Source organism: Ylistrum balloti, unplaced genomic scaffold (genome assembly GCF_031769215.1).
Source record: "Ylistrum balloti isolate Yb309-2 unplaced genomic scaffold, AGI_CSIRO_Ybal_v1 Utg369636, whole genome shotgun sequence".
Lineage (NCBI taxonomy): Eukaryota > Metazoa > Mollusca > Bivalvia > Pectinida > Pectinidae > Ylistrum > Ylistrum balloti.
In genome coordinates this window covers 180,644-202,861 of record NW_026781899.1, presented here as the reverse complement: position 1 = coordinate 202,861, position 22,218 = coordinate 180,644, and the positions used below count along the sequence as shown (strand labels likewise).

At 34.9% G+C, this 22,218-nt stretch overlaps 3 protein-coding genes across 4 annotated transcripts; 2 read left to right on the top strand and 1 right to left on the bottom strand.

Moving 5' to 3' along the window:
• Positions 1 to 262: 262 nt before the first annotated feature.
• LOC132553074 (zinc finger protein 528-like) lies at positions 263 to 7,388 on the bottom strand. Of its 2 annotated transcripts, none has more exons than XM_060217287.1 (2): positions 7,291 to 7,388; positions 263 to 5,027 (listed from the first exon to the last, which is right to left on the bottom strand). In XM_060217287.1, the coding sequence occupies exon 2, from the start codon at positions 4,998 to 5,000 to the stop codon at positions 2,583 to 2,585; it is 2,418 nt and encodes an 805-aa protein (XP_060073270.1). In that variant the 5' UTR covers positions 5,001 to 5,027; positions 7,291 to 7,388; the 3' UTR covers positions 263 to 2,582. The 2 variants fall into 2 exon arrangements, with proteins under 2 accessions (XP_060073270.1, XP_060073277.1); XM_060217294.1 differs by lacking the exon at positions 7,291 to 7,388 and adding an exon at positions 7,004 to 7,068.
• LOC132553091 (zinc finger protein ZFP2-like) lies at positions 7,318 to 13,355 on the top strand. Its single transcript, XM_060217305.1, has 2 exons — positions 7,318 to 7,394; positions 9,335 to 13,355. The coding sequence occupies exon 2, from the start codon at positions 9,395 to 9,397 to the stop codon at positions 11,411 to 11,413; it is 2,019 nt and encodes a 672-aa protein (XP_060073288.1). The 5' UTR covers positions 7,318 to 7,394; positions 9,335 to 9,394; the 3' UTR covers positions 11,414 to 13,355.
• Positions 13,356 to 13,767: 412 nt separating this feature from the next.
• On the top strand, positions 13,768 to 15,466 carry LOC132553490 (uncharacterized PPE family protein PPE24-like). The gene is made up of 2 exons (XM_060217739.1): positions 13,768 to 14,233; positions 14,272 to 15,466. Exons 1-2 carry the CDS (start codon positions 14,227 to 14,229, stop codon positions 14,925 to 14,927), a joined length of 663 nt encoding a protein of 220 aa, XP_060073722.1. The 5' UTR covers positions 13,768 to 14,226; the 3' UTR covers positions 14,928 to 15,466.
• The last annotated feature ends 6,752 nt before the right edge of the window (positions 15,467 to 22,218 follow it).

Below are 22,218 nucleotides of genomic sequence, written 5' to 3'. Positions count from 1 at the left end.
TTTCCGAATGAAATGGCTTAACGGCCTAACGGGGCTCTGCAACGAGTTCTTGCACAGATCAGATACATTGATTAATACTACCAGAGTTACTCCCCCTGATATCGAAATTATGAAATGATAGGTGTTTCCATGCAAGTTTAGTGTTAAGATCCACGGGTACAATATTATTTTCTGAAATAGTATGTTTTAGGTTCAAATGGTGCTTTGCCTCATGCTACTTAAAGTTCAAACCTTTCACACAAACACATACAAGATAACAACATTTTAATATCAACATAACTTTATTGTAGGAATACAAGGTGAAAACATGTTTCCTGGTGTATCTAGTAGAAAACATGGACAGGCGAATACCATTCAAATATAAAGAATTTCACTGTCCTTGCAAATTTATAAAACAAATTCAATAATATGATAAACCTTTAGTAAAATCAAATTATCTAATTTATTTAATAAATTCAATAAAACATAGATACAAATAGAAGATTCTATTTATCATAAACTTATGTTTAAGAAATGCCTAAAACTCTCCAATCAAACTTCTTTCAAGACAGGCAAATATTCATTCAAAACGGTACAGTTTTTGCCAATGATTAAATCAAGCAATGGTATTTCATACAACACTATACTATATACTGGATTTACAAACAGGCAGAACAGCCTAGTTTTGTGAAAATAGTTCTAATTGTCAAATCTCAAAATTAGCATTAGTGTGTATCAACATTATTGGATAAAAGCATTCATTCTATTGTATTTCTATTTCGAACACTTGTAAAAATAACAACAAGGGAAATATGATAACAAACATCACAATGATAGATACCTATCTTAAATCCATATATATACAAACACTGTAACAAATCAACATTGTTACAATTTATACAATTACACTGATGAGCAAATGTGGGGAGCAAATCACAGAGACATCGTACAGTATGTAACTGTTTACATATATATACAAAATATGTGAGAAGTCTTGTAATAATCAATGTGATTTAAATAATTAAAAAAAAAATCATAACTGCGAGTGTTTAAATTAACTTCTGTACCAAGCATATTCATATGGTATATGAATCTACAATACACTTGATAATTCCAGACTTCCTATGTCATATTCCTTATTGAATGTATTTTCACAGCAATTAGCCCATGTCTGGTAACAAGCCACAAATGTCTATTGCAGTTCACTAGTATCAATTTAAAAAAATTCTATATCACTGTCCAGCAATAAGCCCAACCCTAATTTGAGTTAGAGATTTTCGGTAAGTCACCATTCTGGGCCATTACTGGATGAATATGGCAAGTAAACATCACACTAACTTTGTCCTAAGTAACAGCAGTACAGGTCCTAACCCATCAAACATTTTGAGTTTATTCTGTCTCCCACTGGGTTTACTCTATCATTATACACCTAGCATCAAAATGAAAACTACCTGAAGGCGAAGTAATATGTCATCGAGTACGATAATTACACAACTTCAAGTTTACCACAGTAAGTGGGTACCAGTATTTCTGCGTTGCTTTAGACATCAAATAATTTGGAAGTTAAAAAAAGAAAATCGAACTTAATGAGTATTTCTGACATCCAGAATAATTGCAAAAAAAAATTGTGTAAAACATATAAGCTGCAGTAGAAAATTATTTTAATTTACTGTTTAATGATAATGTTAAACTGTTTACATAAATTTTGATATTTTTCTACGTTAAGCTGGGAATGTTAACACGAGAGGAAAGTCTTGACTAAAACTTCTAAATCAATAAATGTCCAGCCCACCGTAGTAATGACATTATATCAGCTTACATTCCCAAGGATCAAAATTCACCTAAATAGTGTGTGGGTACCATCAGTTTACTTATCACATACAACATTTCTGCTATCTGGTGATTGAAAATTGCTTTCTGCTCCTATTATCAAGACATGTGTTATCCATCATGAGAGGATAAATGTCCACAGTTGGAAATTAAAAATTTGTACAGGAACAATTTCTGTTTACTGTACGTGTTTAGATCTATGTTTAAAACACCCAGTTTATATAACTTATACATACATGTGTATAATGAAAATAACTTAGAAATTTAAACAGTTTTCTCTTGGATAATTAATTTCACACAATTCACTAGAAGAAGTACACTTATCAAATATTATCATCATTTCAAAAATTTGATATAAAATATAAACTCATTTAACCTTACCTATACGATTCCTCTTCACTCCCTTGGATTGTCAACGGTTACCTCACTCGATCACCGCATTCTCATCATGTGCTTTCTCAAATCATGCTATTTACATAGATATTTGTTGGCACCGCATATGTCGTTCTTTTCAGTATATATATTGCCTCTCACCTACATATGGTACATCTCCATACTACCATCTATTTATAAATATCAGAAAATACCTCTACCTCATTCTCCCAAATCACCGAAATATCATTACTATTCTTTTCTTCCTAATTCACTCAAAAACCGCTTTCTCAAGTTGTGGTATTTACAATATCTACATATACATATCCCATTCAATCAGTCACATATTCCTCAAGTGATCTAATCTACTATAAATATGTCATTTTACCTATATCTGTTTCTCATCCCATCTGAGTGCCTTTGTCCTCGCTAGGTTCACCTTCTTCCTGCGGGACTTCCTCCACAATATCCTCTGCTGTGATGACCTCTATACATTCCTCAACAACTTCTTCCTCCTCTTCCATGTGTTCTATCACCTCAGCTTCTAGTACTTCTATCTGGTCCTTACCCGTCTTTACCGCTGCTCTCTCCACCGTTCCTTCATCCTCTTCGCCCTCTTCATGAGTTTTCTCATGGACCTGCAGGATTGATTTTCGACTGAAACCCAGACCACAGTACTTGCAGCGGAATGCCTTCATGCCTGTGTGTGTTCGCATGTGGGACTGAAGGTTGACTTTTTGACAGAAGGTCTTATCACAGAATTCACATTTAAAGGGGCGGTCTCCTGTGTGTATCTTGATGTGGCGGTACAAATCGGAAATCTTGCTAAACTTCCGGTTACAGGTGTCACACACTATGTCCCCAGTGTGAACTTTGGCATGGGCGTTCAGTCGAACAATGTGATCAAATCCTTTGAAACAGACACCGCATTTATATGGCGAGTCATCGCTGACATGGATCTTCATATGACGACGCAGGTTACCACTTTCGTTGAACCCCCGAGTACAAATTGGACATCGGAATGGCTTTTCTCCCGTATGTATACGACAGTGCATGCGTACCTCATATCTGTGTGTGAAGGCCTTACCGCAGTAGCCACATTTGTAATTCTTGTCCATGGTGTGTGACTTCAGATGGCGATGACAGTTGCTTTTGTTGTTGTACTCCTTGCCACAGATGTTACACTTGTAGATATATTTGGTTTTGGCTGTGCCCTCCTGTATCTCCGCTTCGGCTTCTATTTCCATCTTGGCAGGAATATCAGCATCAGCATACACTTCTTCTGATGGAGACAGTTGCTGCAGGTCTGAACCAGGCATGGCCGGAACAGCAGCTGGAGGTGGGAACAGACTTTCGTCAATCTCTGTAGTAACATCTGCAATAGTTAATTCGATAATAGAGGCTTCTTGATTTGGAAATTTTAGACCAGGAATAGATTTATGATTTTTCCTCTTCATATCATCAGGTAGATTCTCAAACACTGCAATCTGTCGGAGTTCCGAGTGGGTGCGGAGATGCGAAGCAAGACTTCCCTTTTGGTATACTTTCCCACAGTGGCAGCACATGTAAACTTTCTCCCCGGCGTGACATCGGATGTGGTTTGTCCAGTTAAGCTTGTTTTTGTAAACCTTACCACAGATATTACATTTATGGAAGATCAACTGAGATGCATCACCTGCATTGAGTACCACGGTGCTCTCATTCTGAGTCTTGATGTTGTTCTGTATGATCTTGGTACCATTCGGTAGCTGTTTACCACCAGATATTTTGAGCGGGTTACGTCGAATGTCTTTACTGCTCACCTGGATGGCCACATCAAAGAGCCCTTGTCTTGTAAATTTAGGAAAACATGTGATCTGTGTAGCCACATCTCGATATTGCTTGGCTTTTATGGACATCATTGCTGTTTGCATACTAGAGTCACGTCTGTCTGACTTCTCATGAATGTAGAATGCCCCATCCTCGTAAGTTGACATGTCCTGACTCTCTGCCTCTTTCGGATCCTCCACCATATAAAGCTGAATTGTACCATCTGCAAGAATTTCAGATCGCAAATTTTGATACGTATTTGGCGGGAGGCCATCAATGACGATCTGCTTGTCTATAATTGCGTCCTCTATGTGTTGTATATCAATCCCCTCTAGTACGTTAGTTACAGAGGTGCCCTCCTCCACTGTGGCTACTGCTTGAGTGGTTTTTTCCTGGAGGGTCTCTATCATCTGCTCCGATTTTGGATGTAAAACCTCCACAACTTTGGTCTCTCCCTTGTGGTCACTTACAATGACAGGCATTTGTGTGACACCATCTGACATTCCCTGTATATCCATCACTGTGCTTGGAATGGCTACAGCTTTCTGTTTGTCGCCAAGATTGACATTCAGGGATGGAATCTGTATCATTTGCACATCTGGCTGGATGTCCTTGACTGTACTGGGAATCTGGTGTTCCTCGCCTTCCTGCATGTTAATAACAACCTTACCTTGTTGTTCATGAGCTGTATTTGCAAATTCCAAAAGCTGTTCACTTGCCTGGAGTTCACTGAGAGCCTGAGCGAATTCCATCATGTTTTCCCCAGCCTGTACTTCATTGATGTTGTAGGTAGTCATTATGCCCTGTTCGTCTGAAGTTGCAGTGGAACTATTTTGGATCTGCATGATAATGTTGCCAGTTTCATCATTGGTGATGTTGATGATGCCCCCTGCTGTTTGTGCTTCGGTGACTTCAGTGCCGTCTACTTGCTCAAGGATTATCTCAGAATCCGGTAGAATCTGTTCGTCCATCTCCACTACTGTCGGAATCACTGTCTTGTCATCAGCCATGATGCCTCCTGACCACTAGTGGTCAATCTGAAAAGACAAATGATGTAACAAATGTATTTAATATCATTAGAGTATTTATCTGATTTTTAATTAAGGTACAGGAAGAGAGTTGTCACACTTACTGGTACATATTAAATGTACAATGAATTGGGTCTAACATACTCTAATGATAGAACATTGTATGGTACACAAAAGGGTCTATATATTGTTTCTATGCATATATACATGTAAAATCCATAGCAACTTGGAACAATTTGCAATTTTTGGGATTCAATTATTTAAGTCCTGGACTTATGTTTTTCCTGAACCCAATATATCTCTTAGTATTGGGACTCAACTCACTGAAAAAATCCTATAAAAATTACTGAAATTCTCTTAGCCCAAAAGTCTTATTATTTGTATAATACTGATTATCAGGCAGCAAGTCCATGTCTGGTAACAAGCCTATCCATACCTATTGCTGTTTAGTACACATGCCACCTTAGTGTCCTACACTAAACATACTCCTTGACTTTGAATCCAAATATATGTGCTTACTGGCCCTCCTCAGGGTCAAATGGTTTGTTTTGACACATTCAGATCAAAATCACCATTTTCAGATAAAACTACAATATCTTAAATGCAGGTTCAGATACTGACTGATCTTATATGAAATCAAGAATGCATACAAGCTCATCTACAATGAACGGGAACAAACAGTTATCTGACCAAATTACAGTGCATTTCTCTCGACAAAATTCCACATGGAAATGGAAAGTTAATGACTGTCCTCTTCCCATGATATTTCAAAGGCCAAATCTTTTGTATATGAGAGAGGAAGATTGATTTTCCCCAATATCCCTTAATTGTCCTGGACCCTTGGGGTCACAATACCTTCCTTTATATTAATTATGTTTGTCCAAATCCAATGATATTCCAGGCTAGAATTGGTTGAAATGTGTTCAGACATATGAGTTGAGAAGAGATGAATTCTGAAGCCTAACTTTCTGTAACAGACCAAGACATTAAACCTAGATTGGAGTACCTGCAGTTATACAAATTAATATTTCCATCAAGCATATGAGAGGATAGGAATCTTTCAGGCTAGTCTCCTGATTTCCCATACAGCAGGACATGTCCCAAAGTCCCCAGGGGTTGAATCAACTTCATTTATAAAAAAAATGTCATTCTCCTCCCTCCATGATGATTCAGACCAAATTTTGTTGAAATCATTTTGGCATTATGGAGTAATAGCATCTTAAATCATTATTCATGAATTTCCCCATTTAGTCTCGTCCCATGTCCCCGAATTTGCCATCCCAAAATGACATTTCATGCACAAAATTTCATTGAAATGTGTTAAGGGAGAAAGAATTTTGAAATACCAGGTGCAAGTTTACATGCGACAAATGAATGAAATCTAACACTCAAAGATTGCTGCTTTAATTTATTTTGTCTGCCATATTGATCAACAGATCAATCCTAAAATTACCCATTCTAGAAATCTCTGGAAATACATAGGGAGAGAAACTATATTTCTAACAGTCAACATCAGTTTAAAGACTTGATTCTAAGTTTGTTTTGACGGGGATTGGGGAATATAAATGAAGAAAGCAAGTCCTTTAGAGTAATCTAACTTCTAAGCCGCTAACACCCACTAGCCAGCTAAAGAAATTTTTAAAATAATTTTCCATACATGCCCCTGCTTGCGTTTTCAATATTTAATATATTTAACAGATTATTTTGATCCATATTACCATTTCTTTACTTGACAACACAAATCGAAAGTAAAACATCATGAAAACTCTTTAACTATCTTCGATAACAAATTATGTTCTGTAATATTTCCAAGCGCATATCTAACCATTGACTATCAAACGGAAGCTTGGACACCGTGCTGATATCTTTGTGCCAAGCTTCTCAGTGAAAATCCTGGGTTAGGTACACGCCATACATACAAAATGGTATGTGTGTGAAAATTACAATGTCACGTGGAGAAACAAACTTAAGGCGCTGTAACTCACCACCATAAGTTCATGAAAGCACAGAACAATCTCAAAATTTCGTGAATTTTCTCTCAGGAAAATGGCGGTCAAGCTGCGTTCAAAGGGCAAATAACTCTGAAGCCAATTTGAAATGCTTTAAGCGACTAAACTTTATTCGAACAATATTCATATATTTACGTGTATTTTACGGAACCTATTCAATAGAATAAATCGTTATTTTTATCTTGAATCTATGCATAATTTTAAATATTTTGAAAAAGTTGTCTGGCTCATTTTTTGTTATGTCGCTTATAACCTTAACATACATGTGTATTGCGCGGGTCCATGGTGGGTAATTCTCCTTCGCCATTTTGATTTCATCAGAATCAACAAGAAGCTCAAAGGGTCTTCATTTTCAGTGAAAGAAATGGTAATTTTTTTAAAAGTATCGATAATTATTATCCCCATACATTTTCTAATCAAATACAAGTCCACTTTCATGACATTATTATGGAAAGTGGCAATTTTGTATGATTTCCTTCCCCCTTACGCAATGTGCCTGCTCATTGAACTGGCATGGCGACAGGATCTTGAGTATGTTTGGATTCTTAATCTCGATCGACAAATCGTTTGCAGCAACACGTTCTTGTAGTCTAAAACGCTTGAATGTAATGTGATGATCTAAAAGTTGTATTTAGAGTAAGCATCGCGTGTTCAATGTTGTTTTGAAATCACGTATTGTCAGTTATTCCTCAGATGATGTTCATTGTCTTTCACCCTCCCCATTTTTGTCGCTGTCTTGGTCTTGATCGAAGAGTAATGCATTTGATAAATTTTAATGCATCTAAAATGTCATCTTAGGTAAATTAATTCCAATCTTGGATACCAAAAGTTGATATTGAACGTTAACCCTTAAAACGGTGTTAACGAAAATGACACGTGTAATGTTTGCTTTAGATACCACATGGTAGAGGACTTGCCTAAAATTGGAATTCTCGTGTAAAATAATTCTAAGAGATAGCCATTCAAACAGACCATATAACAATATAGAAAATTGTCTTGTTTGTACCCAGTCTCATGAATCTTTATTACAAACTTTTCAGTCTCTGTTGTCAACCTGACAAGGACTTGTGTGGAATTTGACCTTCAAATAATGAACACATATTTTATGTCGCATTGTTATTTGAAACCTGCTGCGGCAGTTATAAAAAAATAAGTCTTTGAAATATTAACAGTATACACATGTCTTATGGGTCATCATGACAGGGACAATCCTTGAGGTTTCAAAGAGCTATGAGCAATGGAAAAATGAAATTGAACCTTTTAATTGTTACCCTTCCCAGTACACCTCTGGCACTCGTGCTCCGACCTTACACACCTGTATGTGCATAGTAGGCCCAGAGAGGGCAGCTGCCAGCAGGAACTTGCGTTGATTCCCAATTGTGATCGTATAGCATTTTGTCCTCAGTGCGGTAGTCACCGGCCATCACAACAGTCCCCTCTGGGCCTCCCCTTCAAAGTTGCAGACCTTTTAAATCGAGGTTCTACCACTAGGATGTAGATGTATCCAATAACTCAACTAGGTGTTACAATATATACAAACAACTATTCATCAACAGAACATAATAAATATAAACAGGTACAACAATATAGAATCATTACATCAGTGCCACCTTTTGACTACTCCACTACAATACACTATCCCTATGTTAAGTGTGTATGTACCAGCAGACTATGTACCACATGCTCCTAGCTCCCTATAGGTCTATAGCTAACCAGTGTATACAGGTATGGATGCCTTAGCCCCTGACTATTCCCTGCTAATACACATCCTATGATTACTCTAGCACCCTATATCTGTGAGTCGACATCGCACTACTGAATACTACTAGTCTACTAGCAGCACCACTATCTTAGTATCCTTCCCAGGAGGAATGGATCGATTTACTAATTCTTTCAAGACTATGAATCTTGCAGGAACCTGCTCTTTTATAACCTCTCCTTGATGCCCCAATCTCGATCCAGTGAAAAAAATATTTAAAATTATAATATTTTAATATATAAGAATCAAATTTTTTCACTATAATGTTTGTGTAAAATGATGCATGATGTTGGAAAATAATGTTTTTTATATGGCTTCCTTGACCCCTCTCCCTTTTTTTTCTTTAAGATGAAAGTAGAATTCCTATCAGATTGCATTGATTTGCTTAATTATATGAAAAAAAATTAACAATTTTGAACTCTGCAGAAACCTTAAATACATATAGTCAAATACATTAAGATATTTTGGAAGAAATTTCATGAAATAAAACTTCTTTTATAAAGCAATAAAACCAGCTTGAGAAAGTATTTATCTGTTGTGTTTTGCAGAAAGAAAACCAGGACCACTGAACAAAGAAATATCTATCTACCGTAAAGGAACCACTGACCATGTCTGAGGAGGTTCAGTATGAAGTAATGGGGTCAACAGAGGCCCTGATGCAGTCCATGCTTGCCCCAGGGGCAATCCAAGAGGTTGCAGAGGAGGAATTGTCATCTGGAAACCAAGAAATCATCATTGATGGGGTGCCTCTTCAGATTCCAGCAGGAAAATACAAGACAGAGGTTTTAGAGGACGGGACAGTGCAAGTGATTGTTTATCAGGAAAGCAAAGAGGAGCAGAACCCAGTTGGCCCCACGTTTTCCGAGTCTGCCATTCAAACAGATATTGATATAAGAAGCAGACGTGCACACAGTATTGGAATACAAAACACAACAGTACCACAGTTTAATAGTTACAGCTTCGCTGAGCGTGGGATACAGACTGACCCAACTCCGGATGAGTCTATAGTGATTGAACCAAACTTCAGCATGCCGGCTGATTTGACTATACCAGAGGACAATGAGGAAGCCGATGAAACACTGATAGAAGAGGAAAATAATGTTGTTGAAACACCAGGAAAGAAAAGAAAGAGAGGAAGGCCGACTAAAAACCCTCAAGTTATACAGAATGTGCAAACCGATGATGAAAACAACACTGTGAAGGGACTTCGTGCTGGCAAGGAAGTTACTTTCCACAAATGTGGCATCTGTGGGAAAATCTACAAAAACAAAACCAACTGGATGAACCACCTCAAGATCCACGCAAAGGAGCAGGTGTTCATGTGTGGATACTGTGGTCAGCTATTTCAGCGTTTCAGTTTTGTTGCTCATGTTAAAAGTCACCAGGGTGAAGAGGAGGCCAAGGCGGAAGCTGCAAATGCTCAGAAGAAGGATGCTGAGACAGGAACTGTTGCAGCTGCCTCGGCAGAAACTCAAACCGTGGCTACTAACCTAAATGAAAACCAGGAGTTTGATGTCACTGACGAGAGTGGGGAGAAGCGATACATGGTTAGGAGTCACCAGGTCACGCTTCCCAACCAGCAGGTGGCGACAGTTATAGACCTGGGTAATCTTATTGACGTGGCCATGAATGCAGAGGTCACCTCAGATGCAGCAACAGATGGCATAGTAAAGGAAGGAAATGTAAAGCCAAGTACCTCACAAGCAGAGAGGGAAGAACTTGAAACAGCTGTAGCAGAGGCTGAGCAAAGCCAGGAAGAACTACCACCTGCCGCAGAAGGAGAGACCGAAGAGGTGTCTACTAAATACATCTACAAATGCAATGTTTGTGGTAAAGAGTACAACAACAAGAGCAACTGTCACCGCCATCTTAAGTCGCACACTCATGACAAGACTTACAAGTGCGATCACTGTGACAAAACCTACATGCATCGATACGAACTCAAAATGCATAGACGCATTCACACTGGCGAAAAGCCTTTCCAATGTGTTATCTGCACCAGAGCTTTCAACGAAAGTGGTAACCTCCGACGACATATGAAGATTCATGCTGGGGACGACACACCTTATAAATGTGGTGTCTGCTTTAAGGGATTCACTGACTTGTATCGCCTCCACGTCCATTTGAAAGTTCACACCGGGGAGATCAAATGCGATACTTGTGGGAAAGTGTTTGGTAAGATATCCGATCTATACCGTCACATTCGCATACACACCGGTGATAAACCATACAAGTGTGATCAGTGTCACAAAGCGTTTTGTCAGAAGGTCAACTTACAAACCCATTACCGTACACACACAGGGAAGAGTCCGTTCAAGTGTGAACTCTGCCACTTTACCTTCAGTCGTAAACAAATCCTCGACAATCACATGAAGGTTCATGCTGAGATAGAAGATGAGGAGAGATTGAAAACGGCCGGGGAGATTAAGAAGGAGGTGATTGATGAGGAACTTGAGAGTACTGATCAAGTTCAGGAGCAGGAGGGTAGCACTATGATGGAAGTTGTCGACCTATCTGTCGATGAACAGACCGGATTGGTTGAGGTACCTGTTGACTCCCACGAAATGGAGACTGGACTTACACAAGAGGAACTTGCCCAGCTGGTAGCCGCCACTGTTACAGAGTAGTTCATCTACTAGAGCTGCACTAGAAAATACTTGTACATATAAATTTGATATTAATTGCATCTACTGAAATTCCCATGGATGTTTGTTAAGAAAATGTGTCGTATTTTGGTTCTTTCTATCCAAACATTGTTGCCAGATGCTTTGTACATACTTAAACCTTACCTGCACATCTGACCTTTATACTCCAATTGCCATTCATTTCTGTGCCTCTTGAAATACAATTTCGGTACCTGTACAAAAAGGCCTACAATAAAGTTGTCAGTCTTTGCTTAAACCTGAATGCTATGATTCAGAGATCACAGAAAAAAATGACTTCAATGATATTAATGATTTTTTTTCCTTTTGAAATATTTTCTGAAATATTTTGTTGCAGTATTCAATCAGATTCTTTTCTGTCTCTGCTCTAAACCCGACCCCCTGCCCCCCACAACTAGTTTGAAAATTTACATGTGACATTTGGATGACTGCACTATCATACACACATGTCCTGTGTGAGGCATATATTGGCATATGTATATTGGCCTGATAGTATACCTCAGTGCAAATACACCTCACAATGAACTGACGAAAGTGACATTTTTATCAATGAAATCAAGTGTCAAGCATAAGTATTCTTTTTGTGATACATAAGAAGATTTAATACACATTACCAATCTGAAGAAAAATGTTGCAAAGGATATATTTTGAATTGATTAAGATGATCACACCATGTTAATTAAATATAATTGATGTGATAATACATATATAAATGTTTGTGTGTTCCATATACCACCTTCAAAACCAAATTCATAACTTTTGAGTATATGTAGATCATACTTGTATACCATATAATATTCGTTCTGCCGTGAGTATACTGTTATTGCTGGCACATCAACAGTTGTGCATAAATGTTGCAGCATGAAGATTTCAGATTTTTACATACATTGTAGGTATTGGGGGGAAAAAACTACTGGTGTAACATGGCTTCAGTGGATTGGTAATTCATTGACTTTTAGAAGTGTTTACAAATTACCATTCTGAGATCACGTCAGTCTTCGAAATATTAGATATCCTATGTCACACTCAGTTAATATTCTGTCAAATCTGTCTATAAAGGTCACTGAAAGGAACAAAAGTGACCTTTATTGAGAGATGACCTTCATAAACCTTCATGTATTTGTTATATAGAGATGGCCTTTATTAACAGGTATATGTTATAGAGGTGGTCCTTATAAACAGGTATTTGTTATAAAGAGGTGACCTTTATAAACAGGTATATGTTATAGAGGTGGTCTTTATAAACAAGTATTTGTTATAGAGGTGGTCTTTATAAACAGCTAATTTTTTTACAAAGAGGTGACCTTTATATACAAGTAATTTTTATAAAGAGGTGACCTTTATAAACAGGTATATGTTATAGATGTGGTCTTTATAAACAAGTATTTGTTATAGAGGTGGTCTTTATAAACAGTTATTTTTTTATAAAGAGGTGACCTTTATATACAGGTAATTTTTATAAAGAGGTGACCTTTATAAACAGGTATATGTTATATAGAGGTGACCTTTATAGGCAGGTATATGTTATAGAAGTGGTCTTTATATACAGTTATTTTTTATAAAGAGGTGACCTTTATAAACAGGTATATGTGGATGGCTCTCAAGGCAGGTTAAACTGTATGTGTGCATAAGAATCTGTATATTCCAATGTGATGTTGCTATTTCTGTCAGATAATGTATTTGAAAGTTACTGGAAATACAAGCATGTTATTCTAGCAGAAGTAGTCAATGTCTTCATTGATTACAAAACAAAATTTCAGTAGATTTAAATGTCACTTGTATATCAAATTTCACTAATTAGATAAACTGGTATGGTACACATCATTCCCTGTAGAAACAGCTGCACAGACATTTTGATGAGCATCAATGATGACAGCCGACACATTTATAACAACTTATAGTTATACAGCAGTAACTTTTTGTTTGGGGGGGCGGGGGACGGTAATGGGGAGAGGGGGGATGGTGATGGGGGAGAGGGGGGACGGTGATGGAGGAGAAGGGGGTGGTGGCAGGAGAATGTTCAAAAACTTCCTTTGACTAAAAAAATAAAATGTCTGATGTACATCATTGTTAATAAAATACTCTTGTACATAACCAAAGTTAACTTTTATTGGAGTTGTCAGAAGTTTAGATTGTTTCAATTTGTACAAATTATTTATATTTAATGCGATATCCATTATGATAATTTGTTTTCTCTAATTAGTGAAATCTAAAAGTATTGATTATTATAAGTGATGAAGCTGTCTATATGTGCATGTTTTTTTGCCAGAATCAACCTTTTATTTTTGTCCAAAACGTCAGAATTATTTTATTTAAAAAAGTTGTGTGAATTAAACTAAAAATTGATTTTCTGGTTTTCTGCTTTAGTTGGTTTGTTGTGTAAGATAATTTTCAGTTTTTGTGTAATGCCACGAGCAAGTCTAGTTTAATAATATACATCTAAACTTAAGTTATTTACTATGAAATGTCACCAGTGGAGACTTAATTTCCATTATATGACCTTAATCAGCTGTTATGCCTGCATTCTAATACAGTTATGAAAATAACAATAATATATTGAGGCTTTGATCTTTCTTTATTGTTCTGTAAAAAGGCTGGAATTGATTTGGAACGTTTGACTTTGTGATGAAATTGTAGATTTTTTATTGTACGAGAAATTTCTTTGCAAGTGTTAGGTGATTCATGCAACTTGCCATATAAGTATATCTTAATTACAATTTCACATGTGTTTTGTGTTATAGCCAGGTATAGCATTAACAGCAGTTGTTGGATACTCTATGCCAGGTATAACATAACAACAGTTGTTGAATACTTTATACCAGGTATAGCATTAACAGCAGTTGTTGGATACTCTATGCCAGGTAGAACATTAACAGCAGTTGTTGGATACTCTATGCCAGGTATAGCATTAACAGCAGTTGTTGGATACTCTATGCCAGGTATAGCATTAACAGCAGTTGTTGGATGCTCTATTCCAAGTATAGCATTAACAGCAGTTGTTGGATACTCTATGCCAGGTAGAACATTAACAGCAGTTGTTGGATGCTCTATGCCAGGTATAGCATTAACAGCAGTTGTTGGATACTCTATGCCAGGTATAGCATTAACGGCAGTTGTTGGATACTCTATGCCAGGTAGAACATTAACAGCAGTTGTTGGATACTCTATGCCAGGTAGAACATTAACAGCAGTTGTTGGATACTCTATGCCAGGTATAGCATTAACGGCAGTTGTTGGATACTCTATGCCAGGTTTAGCATTAACGGCAGTTGTTGGATACTCTATGCCAGGTATAGCATTAACGGCAGTTGTTGGATACTCTATGCCAGGTTTAGCATTAACGGCAGTTGTTGGATACTCTATGCCAGGTATAGCATTAACGGCAGTTGTTGGATACTCTGTCAGGTGTAGCATTAACAGCAGTTGTTGGATACTCTATGCCAGGTATAGCATCAACAGCAGTTGTCGGATACTTTAAAATATGCTAGATTCTGCTACAGTATTGAAACAAAGCTTGGAACAGCAAACTTTTACTCAATCTACTGGATATTAACTTGATTTGCTGATAAATATGACAGATTTTTTTTTATTCTGTTTTCATATCATTGCAAAATACCTTATTCAAATTCTATAAAATCTGCCTGGATCTGTTATTGCATGTATTGATGTCCGGTTTCTTTGGTCATAACCTGTTAAAATCATCACATATCTTATTTACTGATTATAATATACGGTATAAATACAGAATTGTGATTTAATTGTAATCCTGAAAGTATGGTGTATCACAGTACCATATATTATTTTCCTTTGATAGCTGATAAGGGGAGATAACTCAACAAACTTCTAATTTCGTGATTGAAATTTATTTAAAATAAAACTTGTTTATAATTTTTAAATTTTGAGATTGATTAAGGACTGGTAAACTAAGTAATACATGTAGATGCTTTGGTTTTGTTTATTTCAAATTTTTGTTTGTTTGATTTTTTTAGTAGTTTTTTTTTTTTGTAGTTAGCAGAATTACAAATACATAAAAGGGAAAATATGCTTAAATATCAAAATTTCTCTCTCAAGTTTACTTAAATTAGTTTTTTACTGTTAAAGTCTTCTTTGGTGGTAATTTTTTAAAATTAAGGAAAATCCCTGGTAATTTACTTTAATGTTGTACAATGCACAATAGTTATAACTGTTAAAAAAATTTGTAGTTATCAACTCATGATTTCTATGTATGACAGTTGGCACTTTTGTTTACTAATTAAATATTTGTTATCTTTGGAATATTTTGTTTTTTTTTATCCTTTGTTGTTTCTGTGGCTAGTATCAAACCACAAAAATAAAAGCCACATATAAGCCTCAAAAAGAAAGAATTATTTGTAAGTGAAGTTGTGCAGTATCCATTAAAGTTTTCGCCATTAGAATTCTTCAAATGTCTTGGGTTTAATTCACAAAAGAAAATACCCACAAACACTTTATTTTTTCACTATTATTTGGAGGTACATAGAGCTATAATTTCAAGAAACGAGAGTTCCTCGGAACTATGTGTCACAGTCACCCAGAAATCAAACTGGATGTTCAACATTCAACCATAAAGTTGTAATACCAAATTTCATTTCTATAACTTGAAGCATAAAGGGAAAACTGTGCAAAGCAATATTTTTGAGAAATTTTCCAAGTTCAAAGGGACATATCACTGCCAAGAAGGGTTACAGACTGCCAAGAAGTGAACTCGGTGCGTAACTTTTGACCAAGAACTCATATACAAAATTACATTTTTGATAAATTGAAGCATAACCAAGAAAATTCCAGAAATCAATATTCCCGGAGAATTTTCTAAGTTCAAAGAGGCATAACTCTGCCAAGAAGGGTTACAGACAGCCAGGAATTGAAATTAATCTTTACCCTACCAACAAGAAGCCATATACCAAATTTCATTTCAATAACTCCAAGGATAACCCAAAAAGTATGGAAAACAAAATTCCAAGAGAATGTTCTATGTTCAAAGGGTCATTACTCTGCCAAGAAGGGTCACAGACAGTCGGAAATCAGACTTAATCTGTACCCTTCCAACAAGAAGCTATATACTAAATTTCATTTTGGTAATTCAAAGCATAACCGAAAAAAGTCGGGAAAACTTTCATACGGATGACGCCGACGCTGCTGCTGACAAAGAGGTGTGACGGTGGACAGTGATCCCCAAGTGTCCGCCAGCTCTGCAGGCAACACAAAAATTATCTCTTGGTGTCCTGGACCAAATTGCTAAATACTTTGATTGATGAAAATAATGTTATACAATTTCTTATTAGGCGTGAAGACTCTTGTTTAATCCTCCATTTATCAATCTGCTTAAACAAATCTGGCATAAAAAATTTCTTCAACAAAACATTGATTTCTTGAATGAACGAATTAAGTTACCAAATTTACCCTAATAAGCCCCCTTCCCTGGTGTTAAATATTTGAAAGGATTTATGTTAACTGCTATAGCTTACTATTATAAAACTGATGATTTTGCAAAAATGCAGAATGGGGCTTATATGTGGGCTTGGGCTTATTTGCAGATAAATATGGTAGTTCCTCCAGGGGGCAGATGAATTAGCCTCAATACGTCAAGTTGTCTAAGACCTTTCCCTCTGGTCACAACTCTTGCATAATTGTATAAAATCAAAACAACTTCAGTCTGTAGGAATACTTTAAACCATAATTTGTCAAAATATTTCTTAGCAGTTTCATAGCATAAATCTTAATTGTTATTATGACAGAACGGTGCAAGAAAACCAATTTCCTTTTAATTTCCTGATATGAATTTTGCATTTGAAACAATTTTGCGAATGTTGAAGATTACCAATTAAGACCGAGAGAAGAAATGAGAGATCCTGTTCTGTAACGTAAAACTTTTGAAAGATAGCTGCAATAGAAAGTTAGTTTTTCAAGAAAGCTTACTGAATTTTGTTTAGTGAAAGATTAATCATACAAGACACTTGAATGATATTGAATAGTTTATTTCCCCACAGTGGACAATGTGTATGGTGTTGACCTTGTGATAATACACTACACATCACGATGGCATTCATATACATTATAAACTGTCATTGTATAATTCTCCAAGTATGATCACTGTACATTATCACATATATATTACATTAGATTACATACATCTATGTACAAAGATAGTAATATCATACATGATAACACATACATTCTTTAAATGTTAAAAATTATTGGAATGATAAGAATACAAATTAACACAAATCACAGCTTGCTGACAATACCTTCTATCACACGTCTGGTAAGAATATATTACAAGTACAATATTTCAATACCTCGCATCTCAATAACCTAAGATTCAATTATTCTATGTCTGTACATCTTTATTTTTGAGTCTTTTCTAGTGCTTATTCAAACCTGTTTTATGGTTTTGTAGAGAGAAAAAAGCTTTCAACATCGTTTAATATTAGTAATTTGTCAAACTTCATTCATTCAATATTTTATATAAATGGTGGTCATACTTCTTAATAAAAATGTGAAATTTTCATTCTGTTTGAAAAAAAAAATTAAAATTTGGCGTAATTAAAAACCTTGTTTAATATTAGTATTTTATAATTAACATGTTAAACTGATACAAATAAACAAGCATATTTTTAGATCTAAATTCCAGGGCCCTTGACAACTGAAGATCATTTGGTTATCACCCTTTGAACTAGTGCTACCATGAAACAGCATCCCTTGTAGTACTCTAGTTTCTCAATTTCAAACTTGTACTATTGTATTCACCTGCAATAAGCCAAAGAGGTCAGGGTGTGGGCTTATTACAAAAGAATTCATGATTTGTTAATTCACGATTTCTACTCGATCACAACAGATATGGATGAATTCTGTACCAGGCATGGGGATGTCCCTTAAGATGAATACTTAGTATCAGGGTAGGTCTAAAATTTACCCACAAGGCCAGACACCATCTATCGAATTTCTTCAAAATCAGTTTAAAACTCATTTAAGTATCTTGATTACTGGTAAATCAGTGTTATGAAATTAACATCAACTGTTTACATTTCAAAATTGCACAAACAAAGTTTTTAATTTTAATACACCAAAATAACAATACAACACAATAACTACAAATTAAACAAACAAAATCTTTTCAAGATAAATCAACGTTTTAAAACTAAAAATCTTTTTCAAAAATCTACCAAAATTGCTAAGAATCTTAAAACAAAAACAAGAACAATATTTTGTGTGTTGTATGGAGTATATTTACCATAACACCTGTGACAATGATTTGTCAAGCTTCTCACAGCTATATGTAATGAGCCGTTGATGTATGTGGCGTACTTTTACTGTATCATATCATATGGTCCCATTAACTTGGAGGTAAAAGTATTATGAATGATATATCTTATTTGAAAACAACTACGGAAATTGGCAACTTTTCCTATAACAAGAAAAAAAAAATGTTTTAAAACTTTGCATTAAATTCAAGCTTTTTTTGTCATTTTTTTTTTATAAGAATATATTTCACCTAATTATTTCATTCTAAACCATAATTTAGATTCAGTATAAAAATTTTATTAAGGTCTTTCGGGACGCGAGAATGCTGCCAGTAATTCTATTGTGTGCTAGAAACAAGGTAACTTCTTGGTTCAGAGCAAGTTGCCATAACTTCAGTACACAACACATTTAAACGATGATGTTGATTTCAAGGCAATTTCTGTTTATTGTTGTTTGTCATTTGTATCATAATGTAAAGCATCGGATGCTTGTCATTTCTTCACAATCAGAAAAATATTCTACAAAACAGTACTGGAAATTTAAGCTGAATGATATTCAAAATAAAATTCAAAATTTTGTCAAGAGTTCAAAATTCTGTCAAGAGTGCAAGAAAGCGTAATCAAATTATTGTTTGTTGTGATTTGACATGAAAATGTAGCCCCTACTGAAATGGTTTAAGGATGAAGACCAAATGATTTATTATTATTATGCATGTCATTTCCTAAATTTTTGGACTTTCAGATATAAGTTTGCCTGTAAGTTTTTGAAATTATTCCAAAGTGTCATAGACACTGACTGACTCTCCCCAACTCTAAAACATCCGAAAAACAATGAGTAATGAAATTTCACAATTTTTTAGCTTCTGCAACATATTATAATTACATTATCATGACTGGGAAGTTTCCCGTCCCCTAAATTGACGTCTCTACGTCGTTTAGCGATATACTTTATGGTTAATGGCATAATGTCAAAAAAATAACATTTGCAAATCAAAACAGAACACTCAATGACTTTGAATATGAAACTGGTTAGTATCACTTCTCTGTAATCTGATTTACTGTATGCAATCCCTTTTCACAACTCGAACAATCATATTTAATATAAATTTCACACAAAAAAAAAAAAGTTTTTTTCCTATAAAGTTAATCATACCAAAGACTTACAAAAAAAATTAAATCTTTTTCAAGGCAAAAATATGATTTAAAAAAGTATAAACATGTAAACAAGGCAATCGCATGCATTTTATGTAAACAATTCGATTGAGCAAGCATGACAAAAAGAATGAGTTATCTCCCCTAACACACTAAGATTTCTTTGCATATTTAACATTACTGCAGACTGAATCTGTGATATTACATTATGTACATAAAAATCTTTCTAGCAAAATATAAATAGATCACCACAATTTGTAAAATATTTTACTATTAATGATCTCAACACACAAAACTCAACTTTGTAGTACATAATTTGGTCCTGTATTAGTTAAATGTTTTCAATTCTACAAGAGAAAATAACTTATGGTGACTAACTCACACTGGTGTTGATATTAGAGAGAACTCACTGATGTATAATTAATTTTATGAGATGACAATGACTGATGGCTCAAAAAAATGTCTGTTACATACAATATGCTACGTAGACAACATTAAATAATGTACATTTTCCTTTGATCAACTACAACTAGAATGGATGAGATATAAAAATCTCAAGTGTCCTTTTCAAATATGGCACTATATAAACTTATTGCCATATTCAGGTTGTGTTGTGCTTGACTAACTAACAACTCATCCATATCTGGTCAGTGGCAAGATATCTGCCTGGTAATATCTAGTCAAATGCATAATAACATTTTAAATATGAGTGAAAGGGAAGTGATCTGCCATTTTGACAGCCCAAATTTTTTCTTTAGGTAAAAAAAAAAAATGTTAATTAAAAGTTGATTCCTTCTGGTAGCAACTGAATTTTATTGTCTGATTAGACAAGTGGAGCATGATACAACTTGAAAGCAATGCCACGGAAAAACTTGAGATCTATACCGCACTAACATTTATTCTTCAATTAAACTACCAAAAAGTCACTTTAATGTTTTTCGCTTCCATATGAGATAGAATAAGAAATTTAAAAAAAAAGTCAATGGACGTGTGTATGTGACACGGATACACTTCATTTGTTTTGACATGTGTACTTATATGTGTATAAGCTAGTGTTGTAGGGTGAAATGTATATAAACATTATACATTTCATTTATCATATTGATATTACATACATACCTATTTGTAAAGTAGCTATGTGGGGAATTCAATCTCATAAAAGTTTGGAAAAATATTTTTCCACTAATATGTGCAAAGACAGGAATTCAAAATTATTTGAATTATGACAGGAATTCAAATTATTTGAATTATGACAGGTATTCAATTCAAGTAACCAGACAAATACAGGCTTGTATCTGATTCAGGGATTCAACTATAAAATGTGAATGGTTTTAAATGGTTTAGGTGAGATTCAAGAGTGATACTAAAACAACTTTTAAAATTTAACTAAAAGTTCTACACCAATGAAGAATGTTTGAGAAAATCTAACATTTTTTTTCATCAAGAGTACAGAAGTATATTTTTGTAATTTAAAAAAAAAAATGAAATATTTTATTCTGAAATTCTCGTTGTAGAAATGTCAAACTTTAATTTCTTTTGTTAAACTTCCTAGAAAATGCTGAAAATATTTATTTAGTTTGAATTCTTAAGGAAAATATTGTTCGGCGATTAAAAGAACTGTACGATATATAAACAATTCTTATACCAGTGTTTTTTTGAGTCAACAAGTATTCATTACTGGATTTCAGAAGACAATGATGAGATTCATAGAAGAACTTTTATACAAATTTAGCACAAATGTTGGTGACAAAACGTCATTTTAAAGCAATCTCATTAATGTATTTATCAGAAGAGATGGATAATATCTACATTGTAAAGTAAACAATATACAATTTTTACAACTACTGAGGGGGGAGAAGGGGGACACCAAATCAATATTTACAACAAACACTGAAAATATAAAAGAAAAGTCTTAAATTTCATAAAAATAATGAAGTGCTTGTATCTTAAGCTTTAAATAAACATTTTCATCAAATCTGAGTAACAGCTAAGAAATTTAGACCTTGGTTTAAAGAAATGATTGATTTTTTAAACAATAACATAATATGTTTTTTTTTGTCAATGACAGAAAATTTGGCAAAAAGAAAAGAAACCAGTTATAACTATTACTTGCTTATCATACATGTACATCTACTTGTAATAATAGGCCATCACATTAGCTCTGTCAGTACTACAAGGAGAACTCCCCCCCTCCTCCCTGAAGAATTTGAAGTCTGTGACCTTGACATCAGACCTTCTTACACTAAAATGTTCTTTGAAAAGTGAAGATTTCCACCTGCTAAAATGCTTGTTGTAAAAATCACAATGTAACTTTCAGCACAAGTCCTAAATTTGTTCATACCTATTATTTTTATTTCC